Below are 16,497 nucleotides of genomic sequence, written 5' to 3' on the forward strand. Positions count from 1 at the left end.
GAGTTTGAAGTTATAATAGGTTTGTATAGGAAGGGGGCGTGTCTGATGAAATGAATATCAAATATTTAAATACTGAATCAAGCAACTTAAAAACGGTCTGGGGGGCTCACAAAAGCCTGAGTAGACCATAAAATTACCCAAAGTTTTTTGGAAAGTGAAATATCCCTTTAAGTGGACAGATGGGTGGGCCGCCAACGCCACATTTGTGGGCCCTTGGATCCAGAAAAGGTCTGGGACCCACTGCTGTAGCATTTATCCTGTAAAACACTGGGAGAGGGCAGGGTTTTTGACCTTGGGCACTGATCCACGACCAACTTGACTCGACACAAACGTTTGCAGTTTTTTTTTACAGCTGCTGGCAGACAAGTGTAACGTTGCTTTTTCTACCGCATTGAACCGACAAAACGCTTGTTTTCTTTGGGGCAAAAGTAAAGTACCCTTTTGTTTTTGGTATGACCTCCATCCAGGTGCCAAGCGAGCTGAGGTTATGCCAAAAAAGAAAAGTATTGTGAAAACACTGCACACTACTGATTGGTCATTGTATTGCATTTTTTTTATTTAGTATATCAGTCAGTCACCAGAACCAAGGATGTGTGTTTTCAATGAGTTTAACCTGGTTAAAATGTAGTTTGAAGTTACAACGGGTTTATATAGGACGGAGGTCGTGTCTTATATAAAATGCAGTGGAGGAAAAAGTACTCACATATTTTGCTTTAGTAAAAGTATCAATACTACAATGTAGAAATACTCTGTTGCAAGCAAAAGTCCGGAAAAGTAAAAAAAAGTATTTGTATCAAAATGTTCTTAATAAAGTACCAAAAGTAAAAATGAAAATAGCAGATTTTGTGTGAGCTTGTAGATCGGCTATGTTCAAATAGCCTATGTATAAAATAGGTTAATGTGTAGTGTATGCTAATTAAAGTGGTTAATGTATGTTTTATAATATAATAATTTATATCTGCAAAGTAACTATAAAGTTTTCTTAACTAATTGTAGTGGAGTAAAAGTACAATATTTGCCTCTGAGATGTAGTCAGTAAAAGTACTGAAAACTGGAAATACTCCATTAAAGTAAAAGTACCTCAAACTGTTATGTAAGTACAGTACTTGAGTCAATTTACTTAGTTATTTTACACCACTGATGAAATATCAAATATCTAAATATGTAATCAAACAACTTAAAAAACTAGGGTCTGGGGTGTGCACACAAAAGCCAGAGTAGACCTGAAATTGGACCTGGAACCCCATTACGTAACTATACCTTTCAAGCCGGGAATCCCTTTTGGGGTTCTTGTTGCTATGTACAGTATATAGCAACAGATTTTTGTAATTTTTGAATAAATATTTGAAGTTACGTAATGAAAGAAACTTAGGTCAGGATTTAGAAGGCGTTTTTATGGGTTAAAATGACCCCAGAAGTGTTTTAAAGTGAAATACTTCAAGTAGATTAGCCTCTTCCAACTGTCATCCTTAAGCAAGTCACTTAATCCACGACTGCTCCAGACAAGCTTCTCAGTAGCCAGTGGTTGAAGATGTAACCGTGTGATGTGACTGTACAATACACAGTAAAATCCCGAGTGTCAGTTTAACTCTGAGAGGGCACAAATGTAACCGAATGGACCCTTTACGGATCCATTTGGCAGTGGTGGAAAAAAGTACTCAAATGTTGTACTTAAGTAAAAGTATCAATACTGCAATGTAGAAATACTCCATCACAAGTGAAAGTCCGGAATTCAGCATTTATTTGAGTAAAAGTACAAAAGTATTGGCATGAAAAATTACTTTAAGCACCAAAAGTTAAAGTACTCATTATGCAGAATGTCCCATTTCACAAGTTCTCAAAAACAAATCATTTGAAAATAGCCGATCTACAAGCTCACAATGCGACACATTGTGAGCTTGTAAATCGGCTATTTTCAAATGGCCAAAATATGTATATGGCTAAAGTGGTTAATGTATGGTTTGTAATAATAATCAAAATCTGCAAAGTAACTAGTAACTAAAGTTTTAAAATAATTGTAGTGGGGGTAAAAGTACAATATTTGCCTCTGAGATGTAGTGGAGTAGAAGCAAAAGTACAGAAAATTGGAAATACTCCAGTAAAGTAAAACATTCCTGAGTAAATGTACTTAGTTACTTTACACCATTGAAATGGATAAATTAAAACGGAAGATTTTTACTAGTGTGAGCACTAAGTAGGGCATTGCTGCTGAAAGAACATCCCAATGCAGAACTCACTCGACTCCACTCATCTTATCTCCCCGGGGGGTTAAACAAAGGTTAATAAAAAAACCTACAGATATATGGTTGAGTTGGTTGCAGCCTTCGTCTCGCTGCTTTGGATCCATCATGTGATCAAAGCGCTACGTTTGTCACAAAGTAGCTGGCTGTCTGTTGGGCTGTGCGGCGGCCCTGGCTGTCGGTTCGGCTGTGCGGCCCTGCCTGCCACAGCTGTCGTGTTTTTCTGGAAAGCGAGCGAGGAAGAGGAAGTGGGAAGTAATGTATAAGAGGCTCATTTCATAACGTCACACACAGTGTCAGGCAGAAACCTTGTATGTCCAAAAGGCGTACTTTTCCGGGAATGGACACAACACTGTTCGTTACTCACATTTGTTACTTTTAAAGGACATCTTTGTTTTTTTACAACAAGGGTTATTTTATTAGTTTGTAATGATAATAATTAAAAGATGAGTGTTAAAAAAATATCATGTATTGATTTCTATCGTTTTTTAATGATTTAGTGATTTTTAACTGGGGGGCGGGGGCATTCGGTCCATTGGTAAATAGTCATGAACGCAGCCTTCGATTTCCGCGAAACTTTGAACGCACATCCCCACTAAGCCAAGGAAGAAATGCCACTTTTTCAAATCAGCCTCATGGTGGCGCTGTAACAGGCAGATTCACGTTTTGGCCTATAATAGGCCTATCAGTTGTCCTTTAAGTAAAAGTATCAATGCTTCAATGTAGAAATACTCTGTTACAAGTAAAAGTCTGGAATTAAAAAATGTACTTGAGTAAAAGTACAAAAGTATTTGTAGTGTTTCAAAATGTACTTAAAGGTAGGGTAAGTGATATTTTTTGGTTAAAACAAAAAGTATTTTGTTAAAAGGTTAAAATACTATATTCTGATAGTAATCATGGCTATAGAGTGTTTTTTTCAGTAACAGATGTCTCCCCGTCTCTCCAGCTCTTTAATAAACAGAAAATACATTTTTCGGTAGGTGTCAAAATCTCAGCCAATCAGGAGAAAGTACCCATTTTAAGCTTAATTTGTGTAGTGTTCCAGTTCCAATTTTGCATGCTCATTTCTTAGTGTCATCACTTCCAATTTCCTTTGTTTAATCTGTATCCTGATTGAGTTCTCTGTCCTGGTTGGATAAAATTGGAAAAGAAACTGAAACTGAAACGAAAATGCATTTTCTGTTTAATAAAGAGGTGGAGAGACAAGGAGACTCCTAATACTGAACAAACACTCTATAGCAATGAGTACTATCAGAATATAGAGCTATTTAACAATTATTTTAACCAACGCAAATCACTTACCCTACCTTTAAAGTACCAACAGTATAAAGTACTCATTATGCAGAATGTCCCATTTCACAAGTTTTCAAATGTATAAAAGGTATAGACTAATCTTTTGAAAATAGCAGATCTACAAGCTCACAATGTGCCCCATCGCGACGCGTTGTGAGCTTGTAGATCTGCTATTTTCGTAGGACGAAATGTGTATAGGGCTGAAGTGGTTAATGTATGTTTTGCGATAAAAATCTACAAAGTAACTAGTAACTAAAGTTTTCAAGTAATCATAGTGAAGTAAAAGTACAATATGTGCCTCTGAGATGTAGTGGAGTAAGTAAAAGTGCTGAAAATTGGAAATACTCCAGTAAAGTAAAAAAAATACCGCAAATGTGTACTTTGTTACTTTACACCACTGGAGGTACCACATTAATTTACGGAAAACACATCAAAAGTTGAAGCATGGAGATACAAGGTTTCTGCCCACCAGCGATGATGCATAGTTTGCTTTAGTTTCAACTCGCTAGAAGTTCAAGCTATAAGATGCTTATCTCTCCTCCTTTTTTATAGTTTATTTTTATTTTTATATATAGGCAGGAAAATGTACAGAGACAAAAAGCAGAGAGCAGAGAAGTTGCCATTGTATGGTCCATAAGGTATAATTGCAGGATGGAATCCCTTGTAAACTTGTTCCAATGCACTTTATTGAAAACGAATTCAAAAGGATAAAAACACGATAAAGCCCCAGAGGCTTGTTTCCATTGTGGTCTTTTGAGGGAATTAGATGCAGGGGGCAACAGCACAAAAAGCACAAGACAAAGACAAAACAATAAAAGACACATTCAAATAAAATAAAACTAAATACATAAACTAGGTGTATTCATATAAAAGACATAGTTGTGGACTCGGGTTTGAATCCTTCACGGTATATAGGGAGAGGGCGATTTATGTCACTGCACTATAGCGACTCCGAAGAGGTTGTTCAGCAGGGAACAGAACAGCGTTAAAGGTAGGGTAAGTGATATTTTTGGGTTAAGTATTTAGTTAAAAGGTTAAAGCACTATATTCTGATAGTAATCATTGCTATAGAGTGTTTGTTCAGTAACAGGAGTCTCCCCGTCTCTCCAGCTCTTTAATAAACAGAAAATACATTTTCGGGTAGGTGTCAAAATCTCAGCCAATCAGGAGAAAGTACCCATTTTTAAGCTTCATTTTTTTAATAGTGTTCCAGTTCCAATTTTGCTTAGTGTCATCACTTCCAATTTCACTTGTTTAATCTACATCCTGATTGAGTTCTCTATCCTGATTGGATAAAATTGGAAATGAAACTGAAACTGAAACGAAAATGCATTTTCTGTTTTATAAAGAGCTGGAGGGACAAGGAGACTCATTTTACTGAACAAACACTCTATAGCAATGAGTACTATCAGAATATAGAGCTATTTAACACTTATTTTAACCAAAGAAAATCACTTACCCTACCTTTAATACGCCCTCCCGCTCAAAGTCCTCACGTTCATGTATTGGAGGAGACACGTGGTTTGTCTGCACCCGCCTCCCCAAGACCAAACAGTAGGGGTCAGCAGTGTGACAGGGACCATACACACACAAGCGGGTGAATCGGCATAACGACTGAATTGGGAGAAAAATGTATACAATAAAGAACAAAAAAAGAAAGCGACACCAGGGATATTGTAACTGTCCAGTGCCCACTCTCCTTTAGAAAGAATAAAATGGACAGTTACAGGGAAGAGAAAGCACAGACGTTTACAGTTCCTTCCTCGCTTTGCCCAGGATCCCATTAAACCAGCAAAATTCTGGAAAAAAGAACCCTCACACTAGAGAGGACCTGGAGGCGAGAGCTGGCATTGAATTTGACAGCTAAACCCCCCCGTTGCACTCTCTCTCTCTCTCTCTCTCTCTCTCTCTCTCTCTCTCTCTCTCTCTCTCTCTCTCTCTCTCTCTCTCTCTCTTCTCTCTCTCTTCTCTCTCTGCTCTCCTCTTCTTCCACACAGAGCTATGACAAGTGTTTCCTGGGTTCGTCGGAGACAGCCGACGCAAACAGGGTGTTCTGTGGCCAGCTGGGAGCCATCTACGTGTTCAGCGAAGCTCTCAACCCAGCGCAAATCTTCGCCATTCACCAGCTCGGCCCAGGATACAAGGTAAAAAAATAATATATATATATATATATATATATACTATATAATACCCAACTCATTCACTGACTGCACCATCAACAGCTGTATGCTGATGACATGTTGACACAATGCCTCACCACACTGTGTGGAGGATCCATACAATTATAGGAAGAATAAAGGTTCGATGGAGTATTTTGGAATAAATGGGAGGTGCTATGACACCTGAACTTCCCCACATGGATCAATAATCAGTCACTCTATCTATCTATCTATCTATCTATCTATCTATCTATCTATCTATCTATCTATCTATCTATCTATCTATCTATCTATCTATCTATCTGTCTGTCTGTCTGTCTGTCTGTCTGTCTGTCTGTCTGTCTGTCTGTCTATCTACAGTATCTAGCTATAATTGTGTTCATAATTTATACTGTCAACGTCTCTGTGTACATAAACGCTACAGTGTCAAACCAGTGCCATTCACGGTTTAACCAAAATGTTCAGTTTAAACAGCAACAGAGAAAAAAAACTGTGAATACATAAACAAATCAATTGTGAAATATTTCGTCGCACTGTCACATTTTAACGGAACCTTGCAAACTCTTTCAGTCACACATTAATTTTGGGGGTATATTATTATTAACAAAACCAATACGTTTGTAGACACACGCATGTATCCCTACAGCAGCACGCTGCATGGTGAGAGAGAGACCGTCTACCAAGGGCAACTTAGACTCTGTAATTCCTCGCCAGCTGTCTGGTACTTGTCCTTGGCAGGCTAGTTGAAAGAGGCGTCCAAGACTGCCGAATATCAGCGCTGGCACATCACCACCAGCCTCTTGTGTGCGTTCAAAGCCGATGGAGCGTGCAAACGGTTCCTGACTGTATTTCGACTTTCTTTTTTTTTGCAGTTAACCCATTCAATCCGGGAACGCATCTGTGTCTTTTTAGATTTCTTTTGGCTATTCAAAAATAGCAGATCTACAAGCTCATAGCGAGTGCCTCGCTATGAGCTTGTAGATCTGCTATTTCTTTTTTGAAAAATCGTGACAATGTGTGCAAATCAAATGTTTTTTAAAGCAAACATTTTTAACTCAAATCTTTGCTTCTGGGGATACTACAAATGTCTTCTGAATCCTAACAGATACAAAAAAACTGCTTTAAATCAGTGGTTCTCAAACTTTTTCATGTCAAGGACCCCCGAAATGATATGTATTTGTCCGCGGACCCCCGCCCCATCTTAAACTATTTTGTTCTAGGGACCCCCAGAAGCAAAGATTTGAGTTAAAAAATATATATATATATTTTCAAAGATTTGCACACATGTTCACGATTTTCACCCGCAAAAATAGCAGATATACAAGCTCATTGTGCGGCAGCGGATGCGCAATGAGCTTGTATATCTGCTATTTTTTAATAGCCAAAGAAATCTGAAAAAATTACACCGACGCGTTCCCCGGTCTTAATGGGTTAATTAGAGAAGTTATATACATAATCCGAAATGGACCCAGGGCCCCCCGATTTGCTGCGTTCGCCAAAGTACAATGAGTACACACAGGGACTGTGCAGGGCGTTTGGAGTCGCATTGAAAGAGGAGACAATGCAACATGGAAGCTGTGGTCTCTCCCTGACGCATAGAGATGTTTGGTTATTGTCTGGGATGCAGCGCGGCAACACTGCGGCTGACATATGGTGTGGTCTGATATGGAACCCGGCGTAATATATAATAACCCCAATGTGTAGGGAGTTATTTACATTCCACCTATCTGTGCTGACACATTGCAACGCAGACACACACACACACACACACACACACACACACACACACACACACACACACACACACACACACACACACACACACACACACACACACACACACGCTAGGCAGACATTACAGCAGACAACAGCACATTACAACACATCCAACAGTTCTTCTGTGATGTGCCTTCTCAACGACTCCCATCCGCACTGATCTCAGCTCCGTTTGACAGTGTGCCAGAGTCTACACCTCTCCTCTCCTCTCCTCTCCTCTCCTCTCCTCTCCTCTCCTCTCCTCTCCTATGCTATCCTCTCCTCTCCTCTCCTATCCCCTCTCAACCAGTGGTTGAGAGGGGACAATTTTGAGGTATTTGTACTTCACTTGAGTATTTCCAATTCACAATACTTTTACTTCTACTCCACTACATCTCGGATCCAAATATTGTACTTTTACTCCACTACATTTAATTGAAAACCTTTAGTTACTAGTTGCTGTTGTAGATTTTGATTATTATTACAAAACCTACATTTAACCACTTCAGCTCTGTATACATTTCGGCCATTTGAAAATAGCCGATCTACAAGCCCGCAATGCCTCCCGATGCGACGCATTGTGCGCTTGTAGATCTGCTATTTTGAAAATATTTTTATACATTTGAAAACTTGAATGAGTACTTTTACTTTTGGTACTTTAAGTACATGTTGATGCGAATACTTTTGTACTTTACTTAAGTACATTTTGAATTCCGGACTTTTACTTGTAACAGAGTATTTCTACATTGCAGTATTGATACTTTTCACTTAAGTAAAGCAAGTATTTTGTCCATCACTGCTCTCAACACATTCTCACAGATAGGCTTCAGTTATTGCCACTCTGTCATTTTCTACTCCCTAATGCGTCACTATAGAACTACACAAACTAAAAGGCACGCATTGGCCCGTCAAATACTCAACTCAAATGCTCTCGGCTCACCTGGTATAACAACGTTTGACTGGTGACCGCAACCTCCCGTGTTCGAATCCCACTGTGGGTATATGACCTTTTGTCATGTCAAAACTTCAATATCAAGGCAACTGACAGAGCGGCAAAATGTGACGCCTAGGGAGTGAGAACGAGTTGCCCCTCTCCTCCTCTCCCCTCCTCATCCTCTCCTCTCCTGTATTTCTTCTTTCTATTTTTTTTGCAGTTAACCCATTCAGTCTGGGAACGCATCTGTGTCATTTTAGATTTCTTTGGCTATTCAAAAATACTATTTATTTTTAGAAAAATCGTGAAAATGTGTGCAAATCTTTGATTATATATGCTTTTTAAAGCGAACATTCCATTTTAACTGAAATCTTTGCTCCTGGGGGATTCTACAAATGTCTTCTAAATCCTAACAGTTTTTTTTTCATGTCAAGGACCCCCAAAATGATATGTGTTTTTCCGCGCCGCCCCACCCCCATCTCAAATATTTTGTTCTAGGGATCCCCAGAAGCAAAGATTTGAGTTAAAAATGTATATATATATATTATATAGATTTGCACACATTTTCACGATTTCCCCCCCCCAAAAATAGCAGATCTACAAGCTCATAGCGCGTGCCCGAATCCCACTGTGGGTATGACCTTTGGTCATGTCAAAACTTGAATATCAGGGCAACTGACAGAGCGGCAAAATGTGACACCTTGGGAGTGAGAACGGGTTCTCCTCCTCTCCCCTCCTCATCCTCTCCTCTCCTCTCCTCTCCTCTCCTCTCCTCTCCTCTCCTCTCCTCTCCTCTCCTCTCCTCTCCTCCTCCTCCTCTCCTCTCTGTCACAGCCCTATGCGTCTCAAGGCCAATAGGATGAGCAGTGCTCAGTGTGGGAACACAACGGCTCATCAGACGCCCAGAAGAGACGATTAGATGCTTCAGTTGGTCTGGAGCCCAGGGCCCAGAACTGTTGGTTTTCTATGATAATGAGGGGGGGGGAGAGAGAGAGAGAGAAAAAAATGAGATATTTCATTGTTGTCGGGCAGAAACCTCTTATCTCCATATTTTAACTGTTTGTGTTTTTTTCCCCGTAAATTAACGGCCTACTTGATCATACTACAGCGTCACACAAAAGCATCAGAAGTTGCATATGTACAAGCTGGCGCCGCGTTTCCAGCTACGCGCCGAAACGCGCTGCAATGCGTTTTATGCTACTTTTGCTGTTTTTGAATTAGAATCCTGAAAAGTAAACAGTTTTGGACATGTGAGGTTTCCACCCGACAGAGACGATTTGTCTGCTCCGGGTTATTGACTAATCTGTTTGTGTGTGTGTGTGTGTGCGTGTGTGCGTGCGTGTGTGCGTTGTGTGTATGTGTGTGTGTGCGTGTGCGTGCGCTTTGTGTCCCGGTTTGATCTTTAAAACAATGGCACAAAGTGAAAGTCGGCGAATTAAACGCTTTACACTTCAATGCTCCGCTGGAAAATTGTCTGCGAAGCATTGTTTTTTTTTAAATAATGTATTAAAAACGAAATCATTTTGCAGTCTTTCTTAAATGATGTCCCTATTATTTTGGGCATGTCATCGTAGTTGGAAAATCTTAAAAAAAAAGTCAAGTATTTTTTTTTGTCACGTTGTGAGCTTAAAGATCGGTTATTTTTTTACCAAAGCCTAAAGGGGTAAACCAGTGGTTCTCAAAGTGGGGTCCGGGGACCTGCTGTGGTCTTTGAGGCGGTTCCCAGCAAAATATTTGATAGTTAGGAATCAAATGGACCCCATTTGTACTCTGACAGCGTACACAAATGGAACCAAATGGACCATTACAGGTTCATTTGGTTCTGTCTGTTAGCAATCTGGGAACCCATCGTAAAAAAAAAGGAAAAACAGCGCCCTCTGTTTTTTTTACCTTTGATTTGACTCTGGGGGAGAGTGATTAAGTAGACCTATGCTGACTGGAAACCAGGGTTTTGGTCTGCCCTCAGCCCTCCACTTCCGGTGGTGCGCCTATGTTTTCATTCCCACTAACAATATTTCTCCACGGAACACTAACACCATTTCTCCCACGGAACATGGATCGTTCTGGTTATAAGCCCACTTGTTTCTATGATGGAAGAACAAGTTAAAATGTTACTAACTTTCCGTGGTTTTGTCGGCTCCGAGGAGTCTCAGTTTGTTTCCAGTGGGAAGCGAGCACACAGATGTAAATCCCGCCCACTACATTTGATTGGGTAAAGCGTGGCCTGCTTCCTGATCTGAAGGCATGCACGCCCACTTGTATGCTAACACGCACACGTTCTGAACGGGGCTCCCGACAGATTCAGTAGCGCAGCTCTGAATCTGTTCTTGAGAGATTAGTTAGTTATGGGGGTCCGTGGCCTTATATAAACCAAACCGGGGGGGTCCATGACATTTTAATGTTTGAGAGTCCATGAGTGTCTTGGTCTACAGACATCCACAGCTTAATGGGAGGTTGTTCAAGGTCTTCTTCAATGTGTGTGGGTGCGTGTCTGTATGTGTGTGTGTGTGTGTGTGTTTGTGCACGTGCATGCAAACACCTCCACACTTAATGACAGGAGGACAGTGAAGGTTACCTGCCATTATCCAGTGTGTGTGTGTGTGTGTGTGTGTGTGTGTGTGTGTGTGTGTGTGTGTGTGTGTGTGTGTGTGTGTGTGTGTGTGTGTGTGTGTGTGTGTGTGTGTGTGTGTGTGTGTGTGTGTGTGTGTGTGTGTGAGATTAATTGCATCACTTTATCACTTTATCACACACACACACACACACACACACACACACACACACACACACACACACACACTTTTTGCTCACAAATGTTTGTCTCAGAATGGGTGGGCGTATGAGTAGGCTACATTATTATTTAGGTAAAGGTAAAAATGGCAGGGTTTACATTTAGAGCTACAACTAGGGCCAGTTTAAAAGTGTTTATTCTGTCCCTCTGTGAAACCCTGTCACTGGAATGAAAGAGGAATACAAGTTAACAGCATACTGGGGAATTAAAGGTGCATAGGGGCCTTTGGGTTGGTTGAACGTTATGGAAAATAAGCTCAGCTTTCTGTTTAGTGCGAGAGACGTTTTCCCTTGTTCGCTGCATGCTCCTTGCCCGAGATGGAACAGCTCAGGGCGAGTCATGTCTTCTGAAGCAAGGCCTGCCTCAGATGAAAGGGTTTTTCGGTGGATTGAAAGTGGCCTCCAGCTCTGTGAGCAGCCCGGGGCTTTCCTGCTCAGTCAGGCTGAGCATAGCACCCATGGGGACCCCCAGCCTGCTCCTAGTGCAGGGATATAGGCAACATGCTGCTCTAGAGGCGCATGCGGCTCTTAGGCAGTGGTGGAAAAAGTACTCAAATGTTTTACTTAGGTAAAAGTATCCATACTGCAATGTATAAGTACTCCGTTACAAGTAAAGGTCCGGAATAAAAAAATTACTTGAGTAAAAGTACAAAAGTATTGGTATAAAAATGTACTTAAAGTACCAAAAGTAAAAGTACTAAAATGTTTGAAAATAGCAGATCTACAAGCTCACAACGCGTCACTTGTAGATCGGCTATTTTCAAATGTATAAAGTAGGGCTAAAGTGGTTAATGTATGTTTTATAATATCATAATTTATATCTGAAAAGTAACTTGTAACTAAAGTTTTATAATAATTGTAGTGGAGTAAAAGTACAATATTTGCCTCTGAAATGTAGTGGAGTAGAAGTAAAAGTATTGAAAATTGGAAATACTCCAGTAAAGTAAAAATTCCTCAAAAGTGTACTTAAGTACTGTACTTGAGTAAATGTACTTAGTTACTTTCCACCACTGGTGCAGGGGTATAGGCAACCTGCTGCTCTAGAGCCGCATGTGGCTCTTAGGCCCTCTCTCTCCCGTGGCTCCCAGTTGCTTGGGCAAAGAAGTATGTGAAGGAATAAGAGGTTTTCTTTAGTTTTAGTTTTTACATTTTAATCATAATTTATTATTGTAGTAAGGCATAAAGTTATTCTTACATTTTCCTATTGTAAAGATAAAAATAAGAAACACATTATTGAAGGAAAATAAAGAATGTATTAATGCGTGGGTTTGCTTTTTACACCAAAGCTGCTGGCTTACTGGGTATACTTGATCTGCTTTGAGAAATTGGCAAACAATAAAAAAGTAATATTGAAAGGACAGAAAAAGCACAAATAAATAAATAAAGCAAACATATTTTGCGGCTCCAGACAGATTTTCTTTAATTATTTTTGGCCAAAAGCAGCAAAGCACTTGGTCGGCCTTTGATCTGGCTGCATGGGTATGCACCTCACTGTGCTGTGGCCACAGGGTATTATGGTCTGAAAGACTCACGCATGCACGCACGCACGCACACACGCACGCACGCACGCACACACACACACACACACACACACACGTTTGCATTACTATACTTGTGAGGATATCAATATTTTAGGACGGCATTGAAACATGGACGAAAAATCTATGCTGTTCTTCCACTCAGCTCAAGGCATTATGACCAGTAGTGTAAAGTAACTCAAGTACATTTACTCAAGTACTGTACATACTGTAAGTACAATTTTGAGGTATTTTTACTTTACTGGAGTATTTCCAATTTTCTACATCATTACATCTCAGAGGCAAATATTATACTTTTACTCCACTGCAAAAAAAATTACAAAACATACAGTGATTACTTCAGCCCTATATATATAATACGGCCATTTGAAAATAGCAGATCTACAAGCTCACAATGCGTCACACCGCGATGCATTGTGAGCTTGTAGATCGGCTATTTTCAAAAGATTTTTATACATTTGAAAACTTGAATTGGGACATTCTGCATAATGAGTACTTTTACTTTTGGTGCTTTACGTACATTTTGATGCCAATACTTTTGTACTTTTACTCAAGTACATTTTGAATTCCATTTGCCAAATTACCAAAGATATCTCAAAATAATACTAATGGCCAGATTGCCGTTACACTTGGAGCAGTGCTGTGCTACCTCTATCTATTAGACTTTTAGTCTTATTATTTCATAAATCTTCATACAGTTCTCCTGCCCCTGTGTGCTGCCTCGTGTTTGAGTACATGGACACGTGTGTGTGTACAACTGTGTGTGGGTGCAGTCCACACGCACACACACACACACACACACACACACACACACACACACACATGCACGCGCGCGCACACACACACACACACACACACACACACACACACACACACACACACACACACACACACACACACACACACACACACACACACACACACACACAGAGAGAGAGAACAATTGTGGATGGCTGAGTGAATTTGGCCCCACCAGCTGTTCATCCACTTCTCTCTTCTCTTCTCCTCTCTCTCTGTCTGGGCTAATTCAATTAGCGCCCGGGCTAGTGCTGTGTTCATTAAGCTAATGCTGGCTTGTTTACACGCGGCTCATCTCCGTAATTACACTGACTCCATTTTGGGTGACACAAACATCTACACGTGCACACTTGTGTGCTCCAGTTCCCCCATTATCTCTTTCACCAGAAGTAAAGCATTTATCTGTCAAAAGGGTATCGTAGGTAGTGGAAAATGTGTTTTCATATAAACATTTGGCATGTTTTTTTGCATAATTATGTTAAAACTCATGTATGCTGTGCCCTGCCTCACTGTTGGCTAGCCGGCAGCCTTCATGATTGCCAGAGTGGAGGAGGCCGTCAGGCCAACTTGGTACACCTGGGGTTATGGGTGTGGGGGAGTATATAACGTCCTCTCCTTAAAATCACTGAAGTCTCTCTATATCCTCTCCAGAGCTTGGGTGCCACCTAGTCTGAGTGGGTTAGCCCTTTTGTTTAGTTTCTTTTGCACCTTTTTATCCACCTGTTTCCGCGGGAATTTACTGGAGCAAAAATCCTGTGTGGGAAACATCCTGCGGGGGGACCGGAAGTAGGAAATAGCGGCTCAGTGTGTTTACATTTGCCAGCAGAACGTAGCTCGTTCGCAGCGCACTGAAGTCAAGGCACACTACAGACTACTGTGTTGTTGACAGACAACGGATGCACGCTTATTATGAGAAACAACACAAATAAAACATGGCAAAACAGTTGCGTACATTAGTGCAAGATGAGGGTAAAGGAAACATTCAGTCTAAATGTCCAGTAATTCGCACGCGAAAAGGAAACATTAATGTCCAGTTTGCTAATCCACAACTACTGTGCCAGATAATCACCAAGAGAGTTAAAAAAGAAAAAACGTTTCAGTAATTCAGTCCGACTTCACTGTAGCCTATAGTAGCCTTTTCATAAATTATATTTGTATTAGGCTGTCCTAAGAGTTTATAATATTTGTCTGTGCCTTGACTTCAGTGCGCTGACTCTGTCCCCCCTCGCCCCCCGCCCCCTTGCGCTTCAACTACATGCAAAAGGCCCGTTCGCAGTACAGCTACGTTCTGCTGGCAAATGTAAACACACTGAGCCGCTATTTCCTACTTCCGGTCCCCCCGCAGGATGTTTCCCACACAGGATTTTTGCTCCAGTAAATTCCCGCGGAAACAGGTGGATACAACACTCACACAGCACACTCCACACATTCACACACTGCATACATGATTGACTAGTGACTTATTCACATCATCATTCCATTCCTTTTGTTTATTGCTTTATTTACTACTTTAGTTATAGTTAAATAAATATACGTCAAAATGTTTGCATCTTGTGTGGGCACCCTTCTTTTGCCATGTAAAACCCTAGTGCGTGACAAAATGGGGCCTCGTCTTTAAAGGGACATTTCACTTTCAAAAAAACTTTGGGTCATTTTATTGTCTACTCAGGCTTTTGAGAGCCCCCCAGACCGTTTTTAAGTTGCTTGATTCAGTATTTAGATATTTGATATTCATTTTGTCAGACACGCCCCCTTCCAATACAAACCCATTATAACTTCAAACTCCATTTTTAACATGTTAGATTCATCAAAAACACCCGTCCTTGCTTCTGGTGACTCACCCTACCCTCCTAATACGCGAGGGGGCTGTGTTTTTTCGATTACTTTTTTCATTTATTTTATTTTATTTTTTTATTGTATTGAATTTTTTTTCATTTTCCAAAAAAAAGATTAAAATTAAATGAAAAAGTAATTTGAAAAAACACGGCCCCCTCGCGTATTAGGAGGGCAGGGTGAGTCACCAGAACCAAGGACGGGTGTTTTTGATGAATTTAACATGTTAGAAATGGAGTTTGAAGTTATAAAGGGTTTGTATAGGAAGGGGGCGTGTCTGACAAAATGAATATCAAATATCTAAATACTGAATCAAGCAACTTAAAAACGGTCTGGGGGGCTCTCAAAAGCCTGAGTAGACAATAAAATGACCCAAAGTTTTTTTGAAAGTGAAATATCCCTTTAAGTTCAGGTTGTTTGGTTGGAAATTTTTAATAATTTTTTTTCAGTTTGTTTGAAACTGCTTTGGAATTTATTTTTTTGTGGGAGTTTCACACAAGTTCTTCTTTTTTTGTTGAGAGCTCGATGCTATATTTAGCATTTCATGCACTGCCCACATTAGCGTTTTCCTTTATTAAAAAACAACTCAAAGGTGCGCTGTTATTGCATTTTTGGTAGTTGGGCTGGGGGCTGCCAAATGAAGTATGATGACATTTATTTTTATTTTTAGTGGTAGGTGCACCTTCAACACTGTTCACAACAAAGCCAGGTGCAGAATTAACTAATACACTAACAACCAGAACACTAGTTGCACGGTGGCACAACAACAACGACAACAACAAGCCCACGGTACCCTGAACAACCTAAAACACAGATGGGGCTACAGTACAGGGCCAGCTGTGACAGGGACTACAGGTGTTTGGGGAAACACAGACCCATAGAGAGAGAGAGCGAGTTATGACACACTTTGATCTCGCCGCAAAGCGGGCCGCTATAGTTCCAAACATTGGAACTATCTCATTGAGATAGAACGAGCATTTCCGCATTCCATTCTTACAATGGGAGTCAACGCTAGTGTTTTCACTCTCATATTATATTAGCTGCTAGGAGGAATGACTCTGTATTGGGAGATAAGGGGAAAAAAGGAAACATGACAGTGGTTTTCAACCTTTTCAGGCCGTGACCCCCGAATCATAATTGAACTGGGACCCCCCCCTCCC

The 16,497-nt window shown here is 40.5% G+C and overlaps 1 protein-coding gene across 1 annotated transcript in view; it reads left to right on the top strand.

Annotated features, from left to right (window-relative positions):
• The window catches only part of LOC308089988 (neurobeachin-like), a gene marked incomplete at both ends in the record, with an annotated part of 234,794 nt that overhangs the window by 94,003 nt on the left and 124,294 nt on the right, over nucleotides 1-16,497 (top strand). Inside the window, 1 exon segment of the mRNA XM_080434989.1 lies at nucleotides 5,531-5,677. Within this exon segment, the coding sequence (XP_080291115.1) occupies nucleotides 5,531-5,677 (147 nt within the window).

This window comes from Gymnoscopelus braueri (assembly GCF_963280865.1).
Source record: "Gymnoscopelus braueri genome assembly, chromosome: 8".
In the NCBI taxonomy this organism is placed as follows: Eukaryota; Metazoa; Chordata; class Actinopteri; order Myctophiformes; family Myctophidae; genus Gymnoscopelus; species Gymnoscopelus braueri.